A 22554-nucleotide genomic window follows, 5' to 3' on the forward strand; every position below is an offset into this window, starting at 1 on the left:
GAAAGACCTCAGTGAAGCTGCTTACAGATTGAGCATCAACATCTATAGAGATAGATCAAGAGGCTTGATAAGATTTTTCAATGAGTACATACCTTGACAAGATTTTGAAGTAGTTCAAAATGGAACAGTCAAAGAAGGAGTTCTTGCCTGTGTTGCAAGGTGTGAAGTTGAGTAAGACTCAAAGCCCGACCACGGCAGAAGATAGAAAGAGAATGAAAGTCATTCCCTATGCCTTAGCCATAGGTTCTATAATTAAATTGAATTTACAGAGAAAATTACTGTAATTATAGTGTAATAACTTTGTAAATTATAGTGGAATCAAAGTGTATGTTACAGTGCAACTCCCACTGTAATTCTAGTGTCATTCACAGTGATTTTTTTTCTTTATTTACAGTGTAATTTACAAAGTACTTCCACAAATGGCAAAGAATTGTGAACACTGTAATTTCAGTGGAGCAGTTTTGCTTTTCTTGTTTGGTTGCAAGCTCCGGGTTTGTTAGAACTTGGGGATTGAATTTGTTGGGGTTTGTTAGAAGGGATTGGATCCATTTTTAGAAACCATTTATATTTGTTTGTCCATGTTGGTGATTGTTATTGTTGTGAACTTGATTTTACTGTTTGACTAGCAAGAAATTACAATAGGATGTGACAGTAATTTCTGGTGTTTTATCTACTGTAAATTTTCAGTTCATTTCCCTAGCCTGAAAGGCTTCTTTTGCTGGTGTATATGCTAGATGATTGGAATTTTTCTCCCACTGTAATTCTAGTGTTAGTAGAGTGTAATTTGCAGAGTAGTTGCACTGTAAACAGCAGTGGAATTTACATAGTACTTCCACTGTAAATTACAGTGGAATTGTGAACACTGTAAATTCAATGGATCAGTTAACCATAGTGTTTTTTTCCAATTATTTGTATTGCAAGCCTTTTAGAATCAGTTTTCTTTTGGGTTTGTCTTTGTTGGGTAGTATTGCATCTATTTTGAAACCATTTGAAGACTAGAACCTTTTTTTTCGCGAGTTGCCTTTGTTTGGTGCATCCAAACCAAGATTGGCATGTTTGAACTGAAGTAAGTGGCAGGTTTAAGGACTGATTGTCAACATGAGCCCACAGTTTCCTGTGTGTGCATGGAAATTTTGAACATGTCAACAGATTAAACTATCTGCAACATGTCAATAGCAAGAATGCAAATAAAGTCTCTGTATCTAAATGTCAACCTTTACCACAAAATGTAATATCTGAAAATGTCAATTTACTGTGTTTTATGGCTGGAACTCTCTGTGAACAAGATTGTAATTGCCTAATTTTACAATGTAAGGGTTAAACAGTGTAATTAGCGGGATTCTTTGACATTTGTAAAAAAAAGTATAATTTCATTCTATATCATAGGGTATATGCAGTAAAATTGAACAGTGATTACACTGTATTTTAAGTGTAATTACATTTGTGAATTATAGTGTAATCACGGTGTTTTCTAATGTAATTACACTGATAATTTTCAGTGTAATCACAGCTTTAATGTAAATTTTTTTGCGGGGTAGCTTTAATGTAATTACACTGTAACTTATTTATTGTTCCTTCTTACTACAGTATTGTGTTCAGAGGCAAAGAAGGAGAGGTTTTATGTTTTTGAGTTTGTAGAAGCCTCTATTTTTTGCAAGAGAAGCAAGTTGATTGGGTGTCTTTTTGGTCCGTTTGCCTCTTCTTTTTGCTGGCAATAATGTTCAGCGTGGTACTAGCGCATGTCCATAGTCTTTTTTTGAGCCCCATTAGTTTAGGTGTTCTGAGGACTCTTTTTTTTTTGCGCATAAGGTGTTCTGAGGACTCAGTTGTTGAGTCTGTAGGCTTTTCCCCCTGTAGTTTTTGTTCTGCTGTTTTGGTAGCGGGTCCAGTCCAGCGTACATACAATACAAGGCCAACCCGTCAAGCACATGCATACAAGGCCCGGGTGTGAGATATCAGATGAAAATTGACATACATGCAGTGCGCGGGGAACATAGATGATAGACATACAGGAATTCGACTGAAGCCTAATTCAATTTCAGTCGACTTCTAAATAGACACTCCTCCTTTTCCAGAGCACGCCAATGGCCTAGCCGCCGAGAGCACCGAGCCTTTCTCCGACACCGGCGCGGTAGTGCTGAGGCATAATCGGCGGCACCGGAGACACTGCAAGACAGTTTATTTCGTAAGTTGATATACGTACATACAAATGAATCTCTTACGATGTACTAGTAATAAAGGAGTAAAGCAGACAAGGATGTTTCAAACTCACGGATGCACATGAGAAGCAAGTCCGGGGGCACGAACGTGCTACACGTCAGAGGCAGCACGAGCAAGCGAAGCTGGTCGATCTCCCCCCCGGCCAATGTACTCAAGTTGCCGATGATGGCATGGCACAAGCAGATCCGGGCGCTGCTGCCGACGAGCGACCTGAAGCCGTCGCAGCATGTACTCGGCGGCACGGGTACGGAGTCGGTGAGGTACGGCGCGCATGTTATCACACGCCCGAGCGCTCCCAAGCAACTGGCCGGCTGCTGCGAAGGCGATGGCGCGCCTGCCATGCCCGGGGAGCCGGGCAACGGCGGTAACGCGGGCATGCCAGGCAGAGGCGGCGGTGCCGGGATGAAGACCTCGACGTCGGTGATTGGTGAGGCCGGCGAGGAGGTAGCCGCTACCGCTTCGGCTTCGGCTTCTTGGCCTCCGGCGAGGTATGGCACTGATGGCGCCTTGACCGCCTGTGTCCTCTCTTCCGGTCGTCGCATCGTCGCCGCTGCGAGTGCGGCGTACGTCAGGAGCAAAACCATTGATCTGGTTAGCGCCATTGCAAGTGTGCTCAACTTGGATCAACTCAGGTATGGAGTAAGTGTGCTCAACTTGGATCAACTCAGGTATGGAGTAAGTGTGCTCAACTTGGATCAACTCAGGTGTGGCGTGCTCATCTTGCTGTCTTCGTCATTTAGTAGCGGCGTCCGGGCGTCAATTCATCATCATCTTTGTCTTTGTTTTTGTTTGACTGAACCGTAGGCGCGACTCACGTTCTTTACAATTTCCTTGGAGGTTACTGAGAGTAGGTAAGCATTGTTCTGTTGAGTCATTTTGCGGCTGAGAGGCATCTTCCGAGGTACAGTATGGATGTAGGATGTGTTGTTCTGTTTTGATCTAGCTGAGAGTTTGTTTTCTTGCTCTAAATCTTCGGTGTCCATGCCAGTCTGATTCCGAGCTTGTTCACCAGGAGACCGGAAAATAACTATCAGATATATAGCCACCAAATTACGAATCTGAAATGAGCCACTATTGGATTTCTATTCCTAACTTGAGTAAATGCGAGAATCGAAGCGATGAACTTAGAATGACACCCACATTATAACCTCTGTCTTCTGGAAAGCACCACGCCTATCAGAAGTAGTAGAAGATTGGTGATGGTTTTTCCCTGCATCGCGTACTGCTGATGAGTCGTCCAAGCTGCATCTTATCAATCCCCTTTACCTGTGGACAGATTGCTCTCCCATTTTCTTCTGAAACTTCCAACCGGTGCCTGAATTTTCATTTCAGTGAGAGGCAGTTACAACCACGGCAGAGTGAACAGAGGAAATTGCCCTACAGCCCGGCGTGGCCTTTCACCTCAGCAGTCGTGTGTGTGTGTGTGTGTGTGAGAGAGAGAGAGAGAGAGAGAGAGAGAGAGAGAGAGAGAGAGAGAGAGAGAGAGATCCAGCATCTTGCTGGTTAGCAGGGGTAGCATGAAAACATGGGGTGATCAAGTGATCAAGAGAGGAAAAAAAAAAAGAAAACATGAAAAGAGATGAAAAAGGCCCGTAGGCCTAACACTAGTCGGCAATCTCATAGTATATCTCCAAAGGGGCTCTCAATGCATTTGGCGCAATCTCACAGCTCTCAATGCATTTGCCCCACCGGCAAGGTGCCATAGCTGTAGGTTCGTCCTGATTGCCCTGATCGGTGGACGAGATCTTTCCTCGAAAGGTGCAGTTATAGCGTCAGGTTTCTGCGCAGATTTTAGTCTTGCGAGTCCAAAGTGTCAAAGTCACTGATAATGTTGCAGAGGATAGTTTGAGCATCGAGCTCCATCCCAAACCTTCCATGGCACAATGAGAATGACGAACGTTGTCAGAAAATGTGGTATCGCTTGTTGTTGCAAGAGAACGGCGGGAGGCGATGGTGATCATGACCAGGACACAGGTGACAAGTGATTTGTCCCCCAAAAAAAAAAGACAAGTGATTTGCGTGTCGATTCGCTACTTTTTTGTTCCTCTATTTATTCAGTGGTTACAAACTAACTTGAGCTAAAACCGGGCGGTGGACCGAGCAAAGTGGCCATGTCATCCCATGACCGCTCGTGCCTCCTGCCTACTTGGCCGCCACGATCACCATGATCTGTGCTATCCCACGATGCGACCGGCCGCCCTACAACTATGGAAATAAAGCAAAGTTTTTGGTCTGAGACATGCACAAGCACATGCTACACGGCCGTTATTTCTGCTAACTGCAGAAAAGAAGTAGCGGGATTATTGGCTAACAATTCACCATCCCAAGCATGTTGCATTGGCTTCACCTCCTCGACCCTGAGCTTCTGCCTCATCTCAATGAATTTGACACGCCCGAGTCCTTTTGTGAGGATGTCACTCCCGAAGCAAAAGAGTTGGTCCAGAAGAGTCCTGAGCCAACCACAAGGTTGGAGGGCGCGTCCTCCGACCTTGTCGTCGACTCGTGGACCCCCCTGACTTGAAACCGACGCCTAAAATTCGTATAAATACAGAAACCCCCGAAAAGAAAACTAGATCGGGAGTTCCGCCGCCGCAAGCCTCTGTAGCCACCAAAAACCAATCGGGACCCTGTTCCGACACCCTGCCGGAGGGGGAAATTATCACCGGTGGCCATCTTCATCATCCCGACACTCTCCATGACGAGGAGGGAGTAGTTCACCCTCGGGGCTGTGGGTATGTACCAATAGCTATGTGTTTGATCTCTCTCTCTCTCGTGTTCTTGATATGGCACGATCTTGATGTACCGCGAGCTTTGCTATTCTAGTTGGATCTTATGATGTTTCTACCCCTCTACCTTCTTGTAATGGATTAAGTTTTCCCTTTTAAGTTATCTTATGGGATTGAGTCTTTAAGGATTTGAGAACACTTGATGTATGTCTTGCATGTGCTTATCTGTGGTGACAATGGGATATTCACCTGATACACTTGATGTATGTTTTGGTGATCAACTTGCGAGTTCTGTGACCTTGTGAACTTATGTATAGGGGCTGGCACACGTTTTCGTCTTGACTCTCCGCTAGAAACTTTGGGGCACTCTTTGAAGTTCTTTGTGTTGGTTTGAATAGATGAATCTGAGATTGTGTGATGCATATCGTATAATCAAACCCGCAGATACTTGTGGTGACATTGGAGTATCTAGGTGACATTAGGGTTGTGGTTAATGTGTATCTTAAGGTGTTATTTTAGTATGAACTCTAGGGTTGTTTGTCACACTTATAGGAATAGCCCAATAGATCGATCAGAAAGAATAACTTTGTGGTGGTTTCGTACACTAAATAATCTCCTCGTTTGTTCTCCGCTATTAATGACTTTGGAGTGACTCTTTGTTGCACGTTGAGGGATTGTTATATGATCTAATTATGTTAACATTGTTGAGAGAACTTGCACTAGTGAAAGTATGAACCATATGCCTTGTTTCTAAGCATTGCAATAACGTTTTCGCTCACTTTTACCACTCGTTAGCTTGTTGTTTTTATATTTTCAGATTACAAAAACGTATATCTACCATCCATATTGCACTTGTATCACCATCTCTTCGCCGAACTAGTGCACCTATACAATTTACCATTGTATTGGGTGTGTTGGGGACACAAGAGACTCTTTGTTATTTGGTTGCAGGGTTGTTTGAGAGAGACCATCTTCATCCTACACCTCCCACGGATTGATAAACCTTAGATCATCCACTTTAGGGAAAATTGCTACTGTCCTACAAACCTCTGCACTTGGAGGCCCAACAACGTCTACAAGAAGAAGGTTGCGTAGTAGACATCAATGGCCATCTTCAATTATTTAAACTTAACTTTGGGACAATTACGTTGTTGCCAAAGAAGGTGGAGGTGGTTCGCATTGAGCAGTTTAGACCGATATGTCTGCTTAAATGTGAGCTTTAAGATATTTACCAAAATTGGGACTAATTGCCTCGCACAAATTGTGCATACTGTGGTACAGCCGACTCAAACGGCTTTCGTGCCTGGACGACATATTCTGGAGGGAGTGGTCATTCTCCATGAAACCGCACATGAAATTCACTCGAAGAAACTCGATGGAGTTGTCTTCAAAGTGGATTTGGGGAAGGCATACAGTGAAGTCAAGTGGCCATTCTTGCAGTAGGCCTTGCGTATGAAGGGTTTTGATTCGGCTTGGAGGAAGCAAGTCGAATCCTTTATCAAGCAGGTAGCAGCGTAAGGATTAAGGTTAATGATGACATACGTTATTATTTCTAGACGCAAAAAGGACTGAGGCAGGGGGACCTGATGTCTCATATCCTGCTAATGTAGGTGCTGATATGTTGGCGGTTCTCATTGGTAGAGCTAAAGAGAACGACCAGGTTGGTGGTCTCATCCCGCATCTCGTGGATGGTGGGGATGTCCATACTACAATATGCGGACGACACTATTATTTTGATGGAACATGATATGACAAAGGCTAGAAATATCAAACTGATTTTATGTCTATTCGAACAACTGTCTCGCTTGAAAATTAATTTCAATAAAAGTGAGTTGTTCTGCTTTGGGTGCGACAATGAAGAACATGATAATTTTAGACACTTGTTCGGGTGTGAGCTGGGGTCTCTACCTTTTAGATATTTGAAAATACCAATCCATCATCGTACATTAACCAACAAAGAATGGAAATGCATTGAACATCAATTTGAAAAGAAATTAAGCTACTGGAAGGGAAAGGTTACACTGGTGCAGCGACCTGCTAAAGCGACACATGAATCAGAGACCCTTTGAACAAACTGTGTCCCAAACGGTGTTGTAATAAATCGTCATCAATAAGACGAACTGTGTGCGATGGCGGAGACATCAAGCACGATTCAGACTAGAGATGTGTGCGATACATGACATACGGTTGATCCATACGAACTTTTTGCGATGAGTCGGAACAACAGAAACAATCAGCCAGATCAAGGTGTGTGTGATATACGGCATACGGTTCACTCAAGTGAACTGCTTGCGATTAGGCAACACAACAGAAACGGACGTACAGATCAAGGTGTGTACGATATACGGCATACAGTTCACTGGGATGAACTGTTTGTAATTAATCAACACAATAGAAACGGTTGGCCAGATCAAGGTGTGTGCGATGGACGGCATACAGTTTACTCGGATGAACTGTGTGCGATTAGCGAAAACAAACACAAACGATCCAGCTGCCTCCATGACAAGGAGGGATTAGTTCACACCCGACGCTGAGGATATGTATCAGTAGCTATGTATTTGACTCTCTCTCATGATCTTGATAGGGCACGATCTTGATGTACCATGAGCTTTGTTAATATAGCGGAATGATATGGTGTTCGCCCCTCCCTATCTTTGTTGTGATGAATTGAGTCTTGCTCTTTGAGTTTTCATTGTTATCGGATTGAAGATTTGTTGGAAATATGCCCTAGAGGCAATAATAAAATGGTTATTATTATATTTCCTTGTTCATGAATTGTCTATTTTTCATGCTATAACTGTATTATCCGGAAACCGTAATACATGTGTGAATACATAGACCACAACATGTCCCTAGTGAGCCTCTAGTTGACTAGCTCGTTGATCAATAGATGGTTGTGGTTTCCTGACCATGGACATTAGATGTCATTGATAATGGGTTCACATCATTAGGAGAATGATGTGATGGACAAGACCCAATCCTAAGCATAGCACAAGATCATGTAGTTCGTTCGCTGGAGCTTTTCTAATGTCATGTATCATTTCCTTAGACCATGAGATTGTGCAACCCCCAAAAACCATAGGAATGCTTTGGGTGTATCAAACGTTAGAACGTAACTGGGTGGCTATAAAGGTGCACTACAGGTATCTCTGAAAGTGTCTATTGGGTTGGCACGAATTGAGACTGGGATTTGTCACTCCGTGTGACGGAGAGGTATCTCTGGGCCCACTCGGTAATGCATCATCATAATGAGCTCAATGTGACTAAGGAGTTAGCCACGGGATCATGCATTACGGAACGAGTAAAGAGACTTGCTGGTAACGAGATTGAACGAGGTATTGGGATACCGATGATCGAATCTCGGGCAAGTAACATACCGATAGACAAAGGGAATTGTATACAGGATTGATTGAATCCCCGACATCGTGGTTCATCCGATGAGATCATCATGGAACATGTGGGAGCCAATATGGGTATCCAGATCCCGCTATTGGTTATTGGCCAGAAAGGTGTCTCGGTCATGTCTGCATGGTTCTCGAACCCGTAGGGTCTACACACTTAAGGTTCGGTGACGCTAGAGTTGTTATGGGAAATAGCATGTGGTTACCGAAGGTTGTTTGGAGTCCCGAATGAGATCCCGGACGTGACGAGGAACTCCGGAATGGTCCGGAGGTGAAGATCGATATATTGGACGAAGGGTATTGGAGTCCGGAATTGTTCCGGGGGTACCGGGTGACGACCAGCGTGTACGAAAGGGGTTTCGGAGGCCCCGGCAAGCGTTGGGGGTCCTTATGGGCGAAGGGGAGGGGCACATCAGCCCACTAAGGGGCTGAGCTCCCCTCCCACCCCATCTCACGTAACCTGGAGAGGTGGGGGCGCCTCCCCTAGGGCAGCCACCCCTCCTGGCGTGGGGGGCAAGTTTCCTAGGGGTGGGGGCGCCCAAACCCATCTAGGGCTTCCCCTGTGCCCGCCGCCCCTCCCCTAGGGAAACCCTAGCGCGCCTCCTCCTCCCCCCTTCCCCCTATATATAGTGAGGGAGAGAGAGGGCAGCTGCACCCCTTCCCCTAGTGCAGCCCTCTCCTCCTTCAACTCCTCCTCCTCCGTAGTGCTTAGCGAAGCTCTGCCGGAGAACCACGAGCTCCATCGCCACCACGCCGTCGTGTTGCTGGAGTTCTCCCTCAACTTCTCCTCTCCCCTTGCTGGATCAAGAAGGAGGAGACGTCCCCGGGCTGTACGTGTGTCAAACGCGGAGGCGCCGTCCGTTTGACGCTAGATCGGATATTCCGCGATTTGAATCGCCGCGAGTATGACTCCATCAACCGCGTTCTTGTAACGCTTCCGCTTAGCAATCTTCAAGGGTATGAAGATGCACTCCCTCTCTCTCATTGCTAGCATCTCCTAGATTGATCTTGGTGACACGTAGGAATTTTTTTGAATTATTGCTACGTTCCCAACAGTGGCATCATGAGCTAGGTCTATGCGTAGATTCTATGCACAAGTAGAACACAAGTAGTTCTGGGCGATGATTTGTTCAATTTGCTTACCGTTACTAGTCTTATCTTGATTCGGCGGCATTGCGGGATGAAGCGGCCCGGACTGACCTTACACGTACGCTTACGTGATACTGGTTCCACCGACTGACATGCACTTGATGCATAAGGTGGCTACCGGGTGTCTGTCTCTCCCACTTTAGTCAGATCGGATTCGATGAAAAGGGCCCTTATGAAGGGTAAATAGCAATTGGCATATCACCGTTGTGGCTTTTACGTAGGTAAGAAAAGTTCTTGCTAGAAACCCATAGCAGCCACGTAAAACATGCAACAACAATTAGAGGACGTCTAACTTGTTTTTGCAGGGTATGCTATGTGATGTGATATGGCCAAAAGGATGTGATGAATGATATATGTGATGTATGAGATTGATCATGTTCTTGTAATAGGAATCACGACTTACATGTCGATGAGAATGACAACCGGCAGGAGCCATAGGAGTTGTCTTAATTTATTGTATGACTTGCGTGCCATTGAAAACGCCATGTAATTACTTTACTTTATTGCTAACCGTTAGCCATAGTAGCAGAAGTAATAGTTGGCGAGACAACTTCATGAAGACACGATGATGGAGATCATGGTGTCATGCCGGTGACGAAGGTGATCATGTCGCGCCTCAAAGATGGAGATCAAAAGGCGCAAGATGATATTGGCCATATCATGTCACTTTATGATTTGCATGTGATGTTTGTCAGGTTTACATATTATTTGATTAGAACGACGGTAGCATAAATAAGATGATCCCTCACTAAAATTTCAAGAGATGTGTTCCCCCTAACTGTGCACCGTTGCGAAGGTTCGTTGTTTTGAAGCACCACGTGATGATCGGGTGTGATAGATTCTAACATTCGCATACAACGGGTGTAAGCCAGATTTACACATGCAAAACACTTAGGTTGACTTGATGAGCCTAGCATGTACAGACATGGCCTCGGAACACGAGAGACCGAAAGGTCGAACATGAGTCATATAGTAGATAAGATCAACATGGAGATGTTCACCATTGATGACTAGTCCGTCTCACGTGATGATCGGACACGACCTAGTCGATGCGGATCATGTATCACTTAGATGACTAGAGGGATGTCTATCTGAGTGGGAGTTCATTAAATAATCTGATTAGTTGAACTCATTATCATGAAAATAGTCTAAATTGTCTTTGCAAATTATGTTGTAGATTAATAGCTCGCGCTTTAGCTCTCTGTTTTAATACGTTCCTAGAGAAAGACTAAGTTGAAAGATATTGTAAGCAATTGTGCGGACTAGGGCCGTGATCTGAGGATTGTCCTCACTGCTACACAGAAGGCTTCTGTCCTTGATGCACCACTCGGTGTGCCAACCCCTCTAGCGTCGTCTGTGGATGTTGTGAACATCTAGCAGACACGTTCTGATGACTATTTGATAGTTTAGTGCGCCATGCTTTACGGCTTAGAACCAGGGCTCCAAAGGCGTTTTGAACGCCATGGAACATATGAGATGTTCCAAGAACTGAAATTGGTATTTCAGGCTCATGCCCGTGTTGAGAGGTTTGAGACCTCTGACAAGATCATTGCCTACAAGATGGAGGAGAATAGCTCAACCAGTGAGCATGTGCTCAGAATGTCTGGGTACTTCAATCACTTGAATCAAGTGGGAGTTAATCTTCCATATAAGAGAGTGACAAAGTTCTCCAGTCACTACCACCAAGCTGCTAGAGTTTCGTGATGAACTATAACATGCAAGGGAAGATAATCCCAGAGCTGTTCATCGTGCTTAAGGCCGTGTAGGTAGAAATAAAGAAGGAGCATCAAGTGTTGATGGTTAACAAGACCACTAGTTTCAAGTAGGGCAAGGGCAAGAAGGGAAACTTCATGGATGGCAAGCTAGTTGCTGCTCTAGTGAAGAAACCCAAGAACCCAAACCCGAGACGAAGTGCTTCTATTAGGGTAACGGTCACTCGTAGCGGAATTGCCTCAAATATTTGGTAGATAAGAAGGCTGGCAACTTCAACAAAAGTATATTTGATATTTGTGTTATTGATGTGTACCTTACTAGTACTCCTAGTAGCACCTGGGTATTAGATACCGGTTCAGTTGCTAAGATTGGTAACTCGAAACAAAAGTTACAGAAGAAACGAAGACTAGCTAGGGCGAGGTGACGATGTGTGTTGGAAGTGTTTCCAAGGTTGATGTGATCACCATCGCACGCTCCCTCTACCTTCGGGATTAGTGTTGAACCTAGATAAATGTTGTTTTCATTGGTGTCTGCATTGAGCATGAATATGATTAGATCATGTCTATTGCAATACGATTATTCATCTAAGTCAGAGAATAATGGTTATTCTATTTACATGAATAACACCTTCTATGGTCATGCACCCAATGTAAATGTTTTATTGAATCTCGGTCGTAGTGATACACATGTTCATAACATTGATGCCAAAAGATGTAGAGTTGATAATGATAGTACTACTTTCTTGTGGCACTGCCGCTTAAGTCATATTGGTGTAAAGCGCATGAAGAACCTCCATGCTGATGGACTTTTGAAGTCACTTGATTTTGAATCACTTGACACATGCGAACCATGCCTCGTTGGCAAGATGACTAAAACCCCGTTTTGGAACAATGGAACGGGCAAGTGACTTGTTGGAAATCATACATGCTGATGTATGTGATCCGATGAGTGTTGATGCGTGCGGTGGATATCGTTATATTCTCACCTTCACCGATGAATTGAGTAGATATGGGTATGTTTACTTAATGAAGCAAAAGTCTGAAATGTTTGAAAAGTTCAAGCAATTTTAGGGTGAAGTTGAGAATCATCGTAACAAGAAGATCATGTTCCTACGATCTGATCAAGGGGAGAGTATCCGAGTTACGAGTTTGGCAATCACTTAAGACAAGGTGGAATAGTTTCACAGTTGACGCCACCTGGAACACCATAGTGTAATGGTGTGTCCGACCGTCGTAATTGAACCTTATTGGATATGGTGCGTTCTATGACCGCTCTTGCCGATCTACCACTATCGTTTTGGGGTTATGCATTAGAGACAATTACATTCACTTTAAATAGGGCACCATCTAAGTCCGTGGAGACGACACCGTATGAACTATGGTTTGGCAAGAAACCTAAGTTGTCGTTTCTTATGGTTTGGGGCTATGATGCTTATGTCGAAAGACTTCAGCCAGAAAAGTTCGAACCCAAAGCAGACAATTTTGTCTTCATAGAATACCCAAAGAAGACGATTGGGTATACCTTCTATCTCAGATCTGAGGGCAAAGTGTTTGTCGCTTTGAACACGTCCTTTCTCGAGAAAGAGTTTCTTTCGAAAGAATTGAGTGGGAGGAAGATAGAACTTGATGAGGTTGTTGAACCTTTACATCAACCAGAGAATAGCGTAGCATAGGAAGATGTTTCTGTGGCACCTACGTCAGTTGAAGAGAAAGCTAATGATGATGATCATGAAATTTCAAGATCAAGTTACTATCGAACCTCGTAGGTCGACAAGGGTGCGTACAACTTCTGAGTGGTAACCCTGTCTTAAAGGTCATGTTGTTGGACAACGGTGAACCTACGAGCTATGGAGAAGCGATGGTGGGCCCGGATTCCAACAAATGGTTGGGAGCCATGAAATCCGAGATACGATCCATGTATGAGAACAAAGTATGGACTTTGGTAGACTTGCCCGGTGATCGGCAAGCCATTAAGAATAAATGGATCTTTAAGAAGAAGACAAACGCTCATGGTAATGTCACCATTTATGAAGCTCGACTTGTCTAAAAGAAAGGTTTCTGACAAGTTCAAGGAGTTGACTGTGATGAGACTCTCTCAATCATAGCGAAGCTAAAGTCTGTTAGAACTATGTTAGCAGTTGCTCCTTTTTGATTTGCGAAATCTGGCATATGGATGTCAAAACAAAGTTTCCTTGACGGTTTCCATGAGGAAAGGTTGTATGTGATACAACCAGAAGGTTTTGTCGATTCTAAGGATGCTAAAAGGTATGCAAGCTCCAGCGATCCTTCTATGGACTGGAGCAAGCATCTCGGAGTTGGAACATACACTTTGAGGAGGTGATCAAAGCTTTTGGGTTTATACAAACTTTGCAAGAAACTTGTATTTACAAGAAAGTTAGTGGGAGCATACAACATTTTTTATAAGTATATGTGGATGACATATTGTTGATTGGAAATGATGTAGAATTTCTGGAAAGCATAAAGGGTTGTTTGAATGAAGTTTTTCAAAGGAAGATCTTGGAGAAACTGCATACATATTGGGTATCAAGATCTATAGAGATAGATCAAGATGCCTGATAAAACTTTCACATAGCACATACCTTGACATGATTTTGAAGGAGTTCAAAATGGATCAGTCAAAGAAGGAGTTCTTGCCTGAGTTGTAAGGTGTGAAGTTAAGACTTGAGGCTCGACCACGGCAGAAGAAAGAGAAAGGATGAAGGTCGTCCCCTATGCCTTAGCCATAGGCTCTACTCGATATGCCATGCTATGTACCGCACCTGAGATGTGCCTTGCCATGAGTCTGGCAAGGGGGTACAAAAGTGATCCAGGAATGGACCATTAGACAGCGGTTAAAATTGTCCTTAGAGGAATAAGGAAATGTTTCTCGGTTTTGGAGGTGATAAAGAGTTCGGCGTAAAGGGTTACGTCGATGCAAGCTTTAACACATATCCGATGACTCTGAGTAGCAAACTGGATACGTATAGTGGAGCAACCATTTGGGATAGCTCCAAGTGGAGCGCGGAAGCAACATCTACAATAATAACATAGAGATTTGCGAAGTACATACGGATCTGAATGTTGCAGACTCGTTGACTAAAACCTCTCTCACAAGCATAACATGATCAAACCCCAGAACTCGTTGAGCCTTAATCACATGGTGATGTGAACTAGATTATTGACTCTAGTAAACTCTTTGGGTGTTAGTCACATGGCGATGTGAACTATGTGTCGTGGTTCTAAGTCTGACAGTAGAATGGGGGGTAGGTATGAGGAGGCAAGATCCTAGCTATGGTGAAGTTGTGCACGCAAGATTTATGAGTTCAGGCCCTTCTTAGAGGAAGTAATAGCCCTACGTCTCAGTGCCAGGAGGTTGGTCGATTGGATTATGCGTGAAGTTACAGGGGGTGCGAACCCTTGTCTTAGAGGAGGGAGGTGGCTTATATAGAGTGCGCCAGGACCCCAGTGATCCCCCGTTACATAGGGTTCAATGTACATAAAGATGGGACGTTACTGGTAACGTCAGCATTAAAGTTATATAAATGATCATTAAGACTACGGAGTGAACGCCTGACCGTTGCCATCCAGAGTGACCTTAGATCTTATGTACTCCGAGTGGTTTCTGATATGGTCGAATGATTATGTCCTGGTCGAATGGAATTGAGTTATCCGAGTGGAACCGTTGGTCAAGTGAGTTGCATCCTGAGGTGATTTCAGTCGGTAGAAGTTGTTGTCCTTTGAGTGTCTTTGACTGTAGGGCAGTGTCCTTGGGAAGGGTGTTTAGATCAGGTCTATTACCCTACCCTAGGTACATGTCATCGTCATTAGCCCCCGAATGGTTCAGGGTCCGAGTGGATATGGAGTTGAAGATGGTTCCAACCCAATTTTCATGCTTCGGAAGCATTTTACTTGGATTGGTGAACCATGCAAAAACTTCGACCTCATTTTCAGTCGCCTTGAGCCATTCCGAGATTGTCGAGGGAACTTTGCTGATAGGCTTCGAATGCTGATATGGTATAAAATCTTCGGCGCGATCGACTGCACTGCCATTCCCGGATCTCACGGGATTCGAAATTTGGGGAAGCGCGTGGGACTGAGAGGACCGCAGTAAGCGGAGCAGATTAGGCAGGAGCGCCTCGATTCTTGCGCCACCTTTTTCGCCACGTACCGAGCGCGCGAATGTTGCGGGATTTGACAGGATTTCATGGGCCCACAAGTCAGTCACTTGGGGAATAGGCCCATATAAGGCGTCTGGGCCGGTGTTTTTTGCACAGTGCGTCCCATTTTGTTTCTTCCTCCTCTGCTTCTCCACTGCGTCCGCCTCCACCCTCGGTGCCGCCGACCAGTCCGAGCGCAACCCGCTACGATGGCGAAGGACAAGACGGCGGCTCTGGAGCGTGCGAAGAAGGCGAAGGCGAAGGGCAAGAAGATGAGCCGGGGAGGGTTGTCGTCGAGATCTGTCCTGCCGCCCGGCTGGATCCAGGGCGACTGGATTCGGTCCACGATCCAGCAGGAGGATCTGGAGGATCTGGTTGAGGGGGGACTGGTTCCCCATGGTTCCTGGCGGCTTCCGGAGGACGAGACCGAGCCGCGGCCGCAGGAGGGTGAGTGTGTCCTTCTTGCGACTCACGTCGACCGTGGTTTCTCTTTGCCCCCCATCCTTACTTTTGGGGTTTTCTGAACTTTTTTGGAGCCCAACTTCATCACTTTTCTCCCAGCACTATCACATACCTCGCTGCATTCGTGTCCATGTGTGAGAACTTTCTGGGCTGTCGACCGCACTGGGGTCTCTTCAAACACATTTTCACTTGTCATTCTCATTCTGTGAAAAAGGCTAATCTGTGTGATGAGAGGACACACGTGATCCAGATGTGTGGAGGTCTAGGGATCCAGATGAGGGGTAAAAGTACTTTCCCTACTATGATTCTTCCCGTTTCATTCAGAGGGTGGCAGTCGACCCGGTTCTATTTTAAGGACCAACCAACACCTGGTCAGTCGATTGGCCTTCCTCCGTTTTCCATGGAGCGAGTTGAGAATCCCTCTCCCTTGAAAGTGACTCCAGCTGAGAAAGTGGAGGTGAATATGTTGGTTGAGCGAGTAGTCCAACTTGTCCGCGACAGTGTGACTGGCATGGACTTGCTAGAGGTGTTCCTCAGTCGACGCATCCAACCCCACCAAGCTTAGGATCATCCATTGTGGATATATTCGGGTCTTGATGACAACACTCAGATCCACCCGGAGGAAGTTGACGAGGAGACGGTGGCGCAGTGGTTGCAGGGCATCACTGGAAACAAGGACAACCCCAGGGGGTCTAGGAGGATTCCTCCACTCGACAACACCAACGAACCAGACAAGGTCCGACTCTTTACTTCCGAGTGTCTTTTTGATCTGACATGTAATTGTTCTCGAAACTGACTGACATTTTCTCAACTCGGTGCCTTGCAGATCTACACTGAGATGTATTTGATGCCCAACGGAGAGCAGGAGCAGGAGCAGGACGCAGAGGCGAGCGGAGGTGACAACGACGACTGGCAATCTGATGGGGGAGAAGACGAGGAGAGTGACGACTCAAGCGGTGGTGAGGAAGTCGACTCCCCCCTCGCGTCGAAAGAAGATCTAAGCATACCCATGACCCAGTAAGCATCCATGGCAAAGCGACTGCACCGACTGGACAGACTTCAAAGCGCACTCGGACATCTTCTCCTGTGCCGACTGAAAAGGTTCCGAAGCAGCCGAAAGTTGCGCCATCAAAGCCCCAGAACGCCTTGCCCAAGATCAAGGTTGGCGTTCCTGTTGCCTCTGCGTAAGTGTTCTGTCTTCACTCTTTACTCAGGGAGTCTTATACTGGTTGTCGACTCTTCTCTTGCTTGACCGAGTGAATCCTGAAATTTGCAGCGCTGCTACTTCTGGGACTTCTATTTATAAGGATGGTGATGATGAGGAGATGGAAGATGCGGTCACATCCAAAGCCGGTATGACTCTTATCATCTTGTCTTTATTTTGCCAACTACTTCTACGGTCGGCTGAACTCTTGTGGTCGATTCTTGTGCAGCTCTGCAAAACGTTATTGAACTTCCAGATGATGACGAGGATGCACCACAGAAGCCCTCGGGAAGGAGGGGCAGGACCTCAGGCAGGAGGGCACCAGCTAGTAAGATGCCCCAGTCGACGCCGGCAACAGAACCAGCTACCCAGTAGTCCGGGGACCTCAACCGAGCTTTTGTTACTTTTGTGGTTCCATTGTTGAGTGCACATCCTTCAGCGTCGACTGCATAGGCCTCAGATTCTCGAGCGGCTACGGCTGATCCACCGTCTTCACTTTTCACCGCCCATCATGTCCCAGAGGACCAAGTGAGCGCCACCAAGGAAGCTATACGCCATGCGGGTCTTATGATGGAGCAGATGAAAGTGGTGCGCGAGGCCGGTCAAGCTGCCTATGACGCCAGCTCAGCACTCCAGGCCAATGTCCACGTTAGCTGATTTCCAACTGATCTTCTATCTTGACGCTTGTTTTGTTAGGATATGCTACCTGAAAACTTTTATTGTGCTTCTATTTGTCAGTCTGCACTTTGCACCTGTACACCCACTGGGTGCTTCAATTTTTGCTGAGTAGTTTTTCCACTTGAGTCGACTAGGTTGTGTCAATTGTATCTTTGAACTAGTGGGGGCACGCAGAGTGCACCCACTGGGTGTAGTCCCTGAGGCCACCATCGAATGTGTGATTCGGTAGGGGTCTTGATAAAAATGTTTCTTTTCAGTTCTTCCACTCAGTCTGGGCGGACCATGTCGAGTGGATCCTGAACCAGTGGGGGCATGCTGAGTGCACCCACTTGGTGTAGTCCCCGAGACCGCGGTCGATTGCGGGCAGTCGGTTGTGGTCTGTAAATAACTGTTGCTTGTATTTTTTGACATTCTTCCACTCGGTCTGGGCGGACCATGTCGAGTGGATCCTGAACCAGTGGGGCACGCTGAGTGCACCCACTGGGTGTAGTCCCCGAGACTACTATTGAATGTTTGATTCAGCAGTAGTCTTAGAACTTTTTGAATTTGAACTTTTATTGCCTGGTAAGCAACCAAACTTTGTATCTGTCAACTGATTGTCCTCTGACCACAGAAATCTTGTGAACTTGGAGCCCGGTTTGCTGACTTGGAGCAGAAGCAGATCCAGCTCAATCTTGATCTAGAGTTGGCCAAGGAGAACTTACAGAAGGCTAATGATGATGCTGCTGGTATGAAAAACTTGTCGACTGATTCTCTTCTGAATTGAGTGTTATTTCCTTCCTCTGAACCGAGCGTTATTTCTTTCAAAAAAAATGAGACATGCTTTGGAGAAGAAGGATCTTGACCTTGCGGCCGCAGAAAAATCAGCCGAAGAGAAAACAACACTTGCCGACCAGAAGCTGGCTTCAGTCAGAAAGTTAGAAACATAAAATACCAAGCTAAAGACTGCTCTTGACGAGGCCAATAAGGAGGTGACTCGGCTGAAGAAGGACAAGGGAGCTTTGACTGACAAGGTTGGTGATCTCAGTCAGAGGAGAGACGAGCTGGAGACTTATCTGGGAGGACTCGCCAAGAAGTTATTCTTTATGCTTGAAGGTACCTTTCCTTGTCCGACTGACTTGTTATTGTCGATTCATCATAAAGCCATTGACTCATTATTTCTTTGTGAGTGCAGAATTCTGCCAAAACTTTGAGGAAGAAACTGGGCGAATCGAGACAAGCTTGGACCCCATCAATTCCCCTATTAAAGATGAAGATGCCATGAACGTGCTTCGACTAGAATCCCGACTTGCCAGCGTTACAGACTACCTCGCTCGACTGAAGGTTGCGGTGTCACGGATCGACACGACGCTCTGGCCAAGGGAAACACTCCAAAATGACCTCGAGTCTCTGATGACTCGACTCAATGAGATCCCTGGTCGAGTGCAGGAATGGAAGAAATCGTCTGCTCGGTGTGGTGTTGACGTAGCTCTGTCCCTTGTTCGCATCCATTGCTAGGAGGCCAAAGAAGAGAAACTAGCAGCGATCAAGGTCGCCAACACCAAGAGACTTGACTTCCAGTCTTTCATGGAGACCTTCATTGCTGCTGCTACTCGTATTGCAGATGGAATCGACCTAGATGAGTTTGTCAAGCCTGCCAGCCCTCCTCCCGCGGAGTGAAGAAACTTTAAGCCTTAGTTAAATTTGCCTCGGTATGCCGAGTGATTTTGTAACCGTTAAACTCCTTCGGGCCTGATGCCCGAGTACTTTAATCTGCAGTTTGGAACTTCGTGGGACTTATCTGAACTTGGTTTTCCCTTGAATATGTTTGCCTTTATCTCCGAGTGGAGCTTGTATCTTCACTCGGAACAGACTTTGGTACTTGCGATGTAGTTCTGAGGAGAGGGTCGCGGACGACCCGCACCTCGTCGTTCTTGCAGATCGGGATGGATCGCACATTTTATTTGTGGCGCAGCTCTAAGGAGAAGGTCGCAGATGACCTGCACCTCGTCGTCCTTGTGGATCAGGATGGAGTGCACATTCTATTTGTGGCGCAGCTCTGAGGAGAAGGTCGCAGACGACCTGTACCTCGTCGTCCTCGCGGATCAGGATGGAGCGTGTGGCCAAATCCCCGAGCAGGAGAATCGTTCTTCACTCAAAGCGTGTTTTAACTTAGGCGAGTACAAGACTGCAGCTAAGCCTCCAAAAGAGAGGGTTGCTCTTCACTCGGTGGGACTTTTTCAAACTTAGGCGAGTACGGAACTACAACTAAGCCCCCGAGTGAGAGGGTTGCTCTTCACTCGGTGCGATTTTTTCAAACTTAGGCGAGTACGGAACTGCAGCTAAGCCCCCGAGTGAGAAGGTTGCTCTTCACTCGGTAGGATTTTTTGAAACTTAGGCAAGTACGGAACTGCAGCTAAGCCCCCGAGTGAGAGGGTTGCTCTTCACTCAGTGGGATTTTTTCAAACTTAGGCGAGTACGAAACTACAGCTAAGCCCCCGAGTGAGAGGGTTGCTCTTCACTTGGTAGGATTTTTTTAAAACTTAGGTGAGTACGGAACTGCAGCTAAGCCCCCCGAGTGAGAGGGTTGCTCTTCACTCGGTGGGATTTTTTCAAACTTAGGCGAGTACGGAACTGCAGCTAAGCCCCCAAGTGAGAGGGTTGCTCTTCACTCGGTAGGATTTTTTGAAACTTAGGCGAGTACGGAACTGTAGCTAAGCCCCCAAGTGAGAGGGTTGCTCTTCACTCGGTGGGATTTTTTAAAACTTAGGCGAGTACGGAACTGCAGCTAAGCCCCCGAGTGAGAGGGTTGCTCTTCACTCGGTAGGATTTTTTTTTAAAACTTAGGCGAGTACGGGATTGCACCTAAGCCCCCGAGTGAGAGTGTTGCTCTTCAGTCGGTAGGATTGTTAAAACTTAGGCGAGTACGGGACTGTAGCTAAGCCCCTGAGTGAGAGGGTTGCTCTTCACTCGGTAGGATTTTTTTTAAACTTAGGCGAGTACGGGACTGCAGCTAAGCCCCCGAGTGAGAGGGTTTCCCTTGACTCGGTAGGATTTTCTAAAACTTAGGCGAGTACGGGACTGCAGCTAAGCCCCCGAGTGAGAGGGTTGCCCTTCACTCGGTGGGATTTTTTCAAACTTAGGCGAGTACGGAACTGCAGCTAAGCCCCCGAGTGAGAGGGTTGCTCTTCACTCGGTAGGATTTTTCAAACTTAGGCGAATCGGGTTCGCGGCTAAGCCTCCAAGTGAGAGGGTTGCTCTTCACTCGATATTTGTTTTTAAAACTTAGGCGAATCAGATTCGCAGCTAAGCCACCCACTGGGGGATTTTGAACACATGTATAAGTAAAAACTATCATTTAGGAGACTGTAAAAACATTTCTTTGATAAGCAAACTGAAAGATACTTCTTATTACATCTCAAAAGTCTAAACGCTTAAGTATAAAAGTGGTGGAGCAGCTCCGCATTCCAAGCGTGTGGCTTGTCTTTCTTGTGTTCCACATCGTACAGGTGGTATGCTCCATTGTGGAGCAACTTGGTGATGATGAAGGGGCCTTCCCAAGCGGGAGCAAGTTTGTGAGGTCGTTGTTGATCCACTCGGAGCACGAAGTCTCCTTCCTGAAATGCTCGTCCTCTCACGTTTTTAGCATGGAACGACGGAGGTCTTGCTGATAAATGGTCGACCTGATCAGGGCCATCTCTCTTTCCTCTTCCAGAAGATCAACAGCATCTTGTCGGGCTTGTTCTGCTTCTGCTTTTGAGAAAAGTTCTACTCACGGAGCATTGTGGAGTAAATCATACGGTAGCACAGCTTCAGCTCCGTAGACCATGAAGAAGGGAGTCCGACAAGTTGACCGATTCGGTGTTGTTCTTAGACCCCACAATACTGATGGTAACTCGTCCACCCAGGCACCTACCGCGTGTTTGAGGTCACGCATCAACCTGGGCTTGATACGTCCATTTTGCATCATGCTTTTATATTGATATTTATTGCATTATGGGCTGTTATTACACATTATGTCACAATACTTATGCCTATTGTCTCATATTTTACAAGGTTTGCATGAAGAGGGAGAATGCTGGCGGCTGGAATTCTGGGCTGGAAAAGGAGCAAATATTAGAGACCTATTATGCACAACTCCAAAAGTCCTGAAACTTCACGGAAGCACTTTTTGGAATTAATAAAAAATACTGAGCGAAGAAAGTACCAGAGGGGGCCCACACCCTGGCCACGAGGGTGGGGGCGCCCTCCCCCTGGGCGCGCCCCCTGCGTCGTGGGCCCCCTGGCAGGCCTCCGGTGCCCATCTTCTGCTATATGAAATCTTTTACCCTGGAAAAAATCATAAGCAAGCTTTCGGGAAGAAACTCCGCCGCCACGAGGCGGAACCTTGGTGGAACCAATCTAGGGCTCCGGCGGAGGTGTTCTGCCAGGGAAACTTCCCTCCGGGAGAAGGATTCATCGTGTTTTATGATACGGAGCTGCCGCCAAGCCCTAAACTCTCTCGGGAGGGCTCATCTGGAGTCTGTTCGGGGCTTCGGAGAGGGGAATCCGTCGCCATCGTCATCATCAACCTTCTTCCATCACCAATTTCATGATGCTCACGGCCGTGCGTGAGTAATTCCATCGTAGGCTTGCTGGACGGTGATGGGTTGGATGAGATTTATCATGTAATCGAGTTAGTTTTGTTAGGGTTTGATCCCTAGTATCCATTATGTTCTGAGATTGATGTTGCTATGACTTTGATATGCTTAATGCTTGTCACTAGGGCCCTAGTGCCATGATTTCATATCTGAACCTATTATGTTTTCATGAATATATGTGAGTTCTTGATCCTATCTTGCAAGTCTATATTCACCTATTATGTGT

At 46.1% G+C, this 22554-nt stretch overlaps 1 protein-coding gene across 1 annotated transcript; it reads right to left on the reverse strand.

Moving 5' to 3' along the window:
• Window positions 1–1929: 1929 nt before the first annotated feature.
• On the reverse strand, window positions 1930–2943 carry LOC123049081 (uncharacterized). The gene is made up of 2 exons (XM_044472072.1): window positions 2273–2943; window positions 1930–2166 (listed from the first exon to the last, which is right to left on the reverse strand). The coding sequence occupies exons 1-2, from the start codon at window positions 2820–2822 to the stop codon at window positions 2090–2092; spliced, it is 627 nt and encodes a 208-aa protein (XP_044328007.1). The 5' UTR covers window positions 2823–2943; the 3' UTR covers window positions 1930–2089.
• Between the last annotated feature and the right edge of the window lie 19611 nt (window positions 2944–22554).

The sequence above is a fragment of the Triticum aestivum genome, chromosome 2D, assembly GCF_018294505.1.
Source record: "Triticum aestivum cultivar Chinese Spring chromosome 2D, IWGSC CS RefSeq v2.1, whole genome shotgun sequence".
NCBI classification, from domain to species: Eukaryota; Viridiplantae; Streptophyta; class Magnoliopsida; order Poales; family Poaceae; genus Triticum; species Triticum aestivum.

Excerpts from the sequence above, each read along its gene's own strand:
- LOC123049081 (XM_044472072.1), bottom strand. The coding sequence starts at position 2,822 with ATGGCGCTAACCAGATCAATGGTTTTGCTCCTGACGTACGCCGCACTC. Across the intron at positions 2,167-2,272 it reads CTTGCTTCTCATGTGCATCC|TGTCTCCGGTGCCGCCGATT; the intron begins GTGAGTTTGAAA and ends ACTGTCTTGCAG.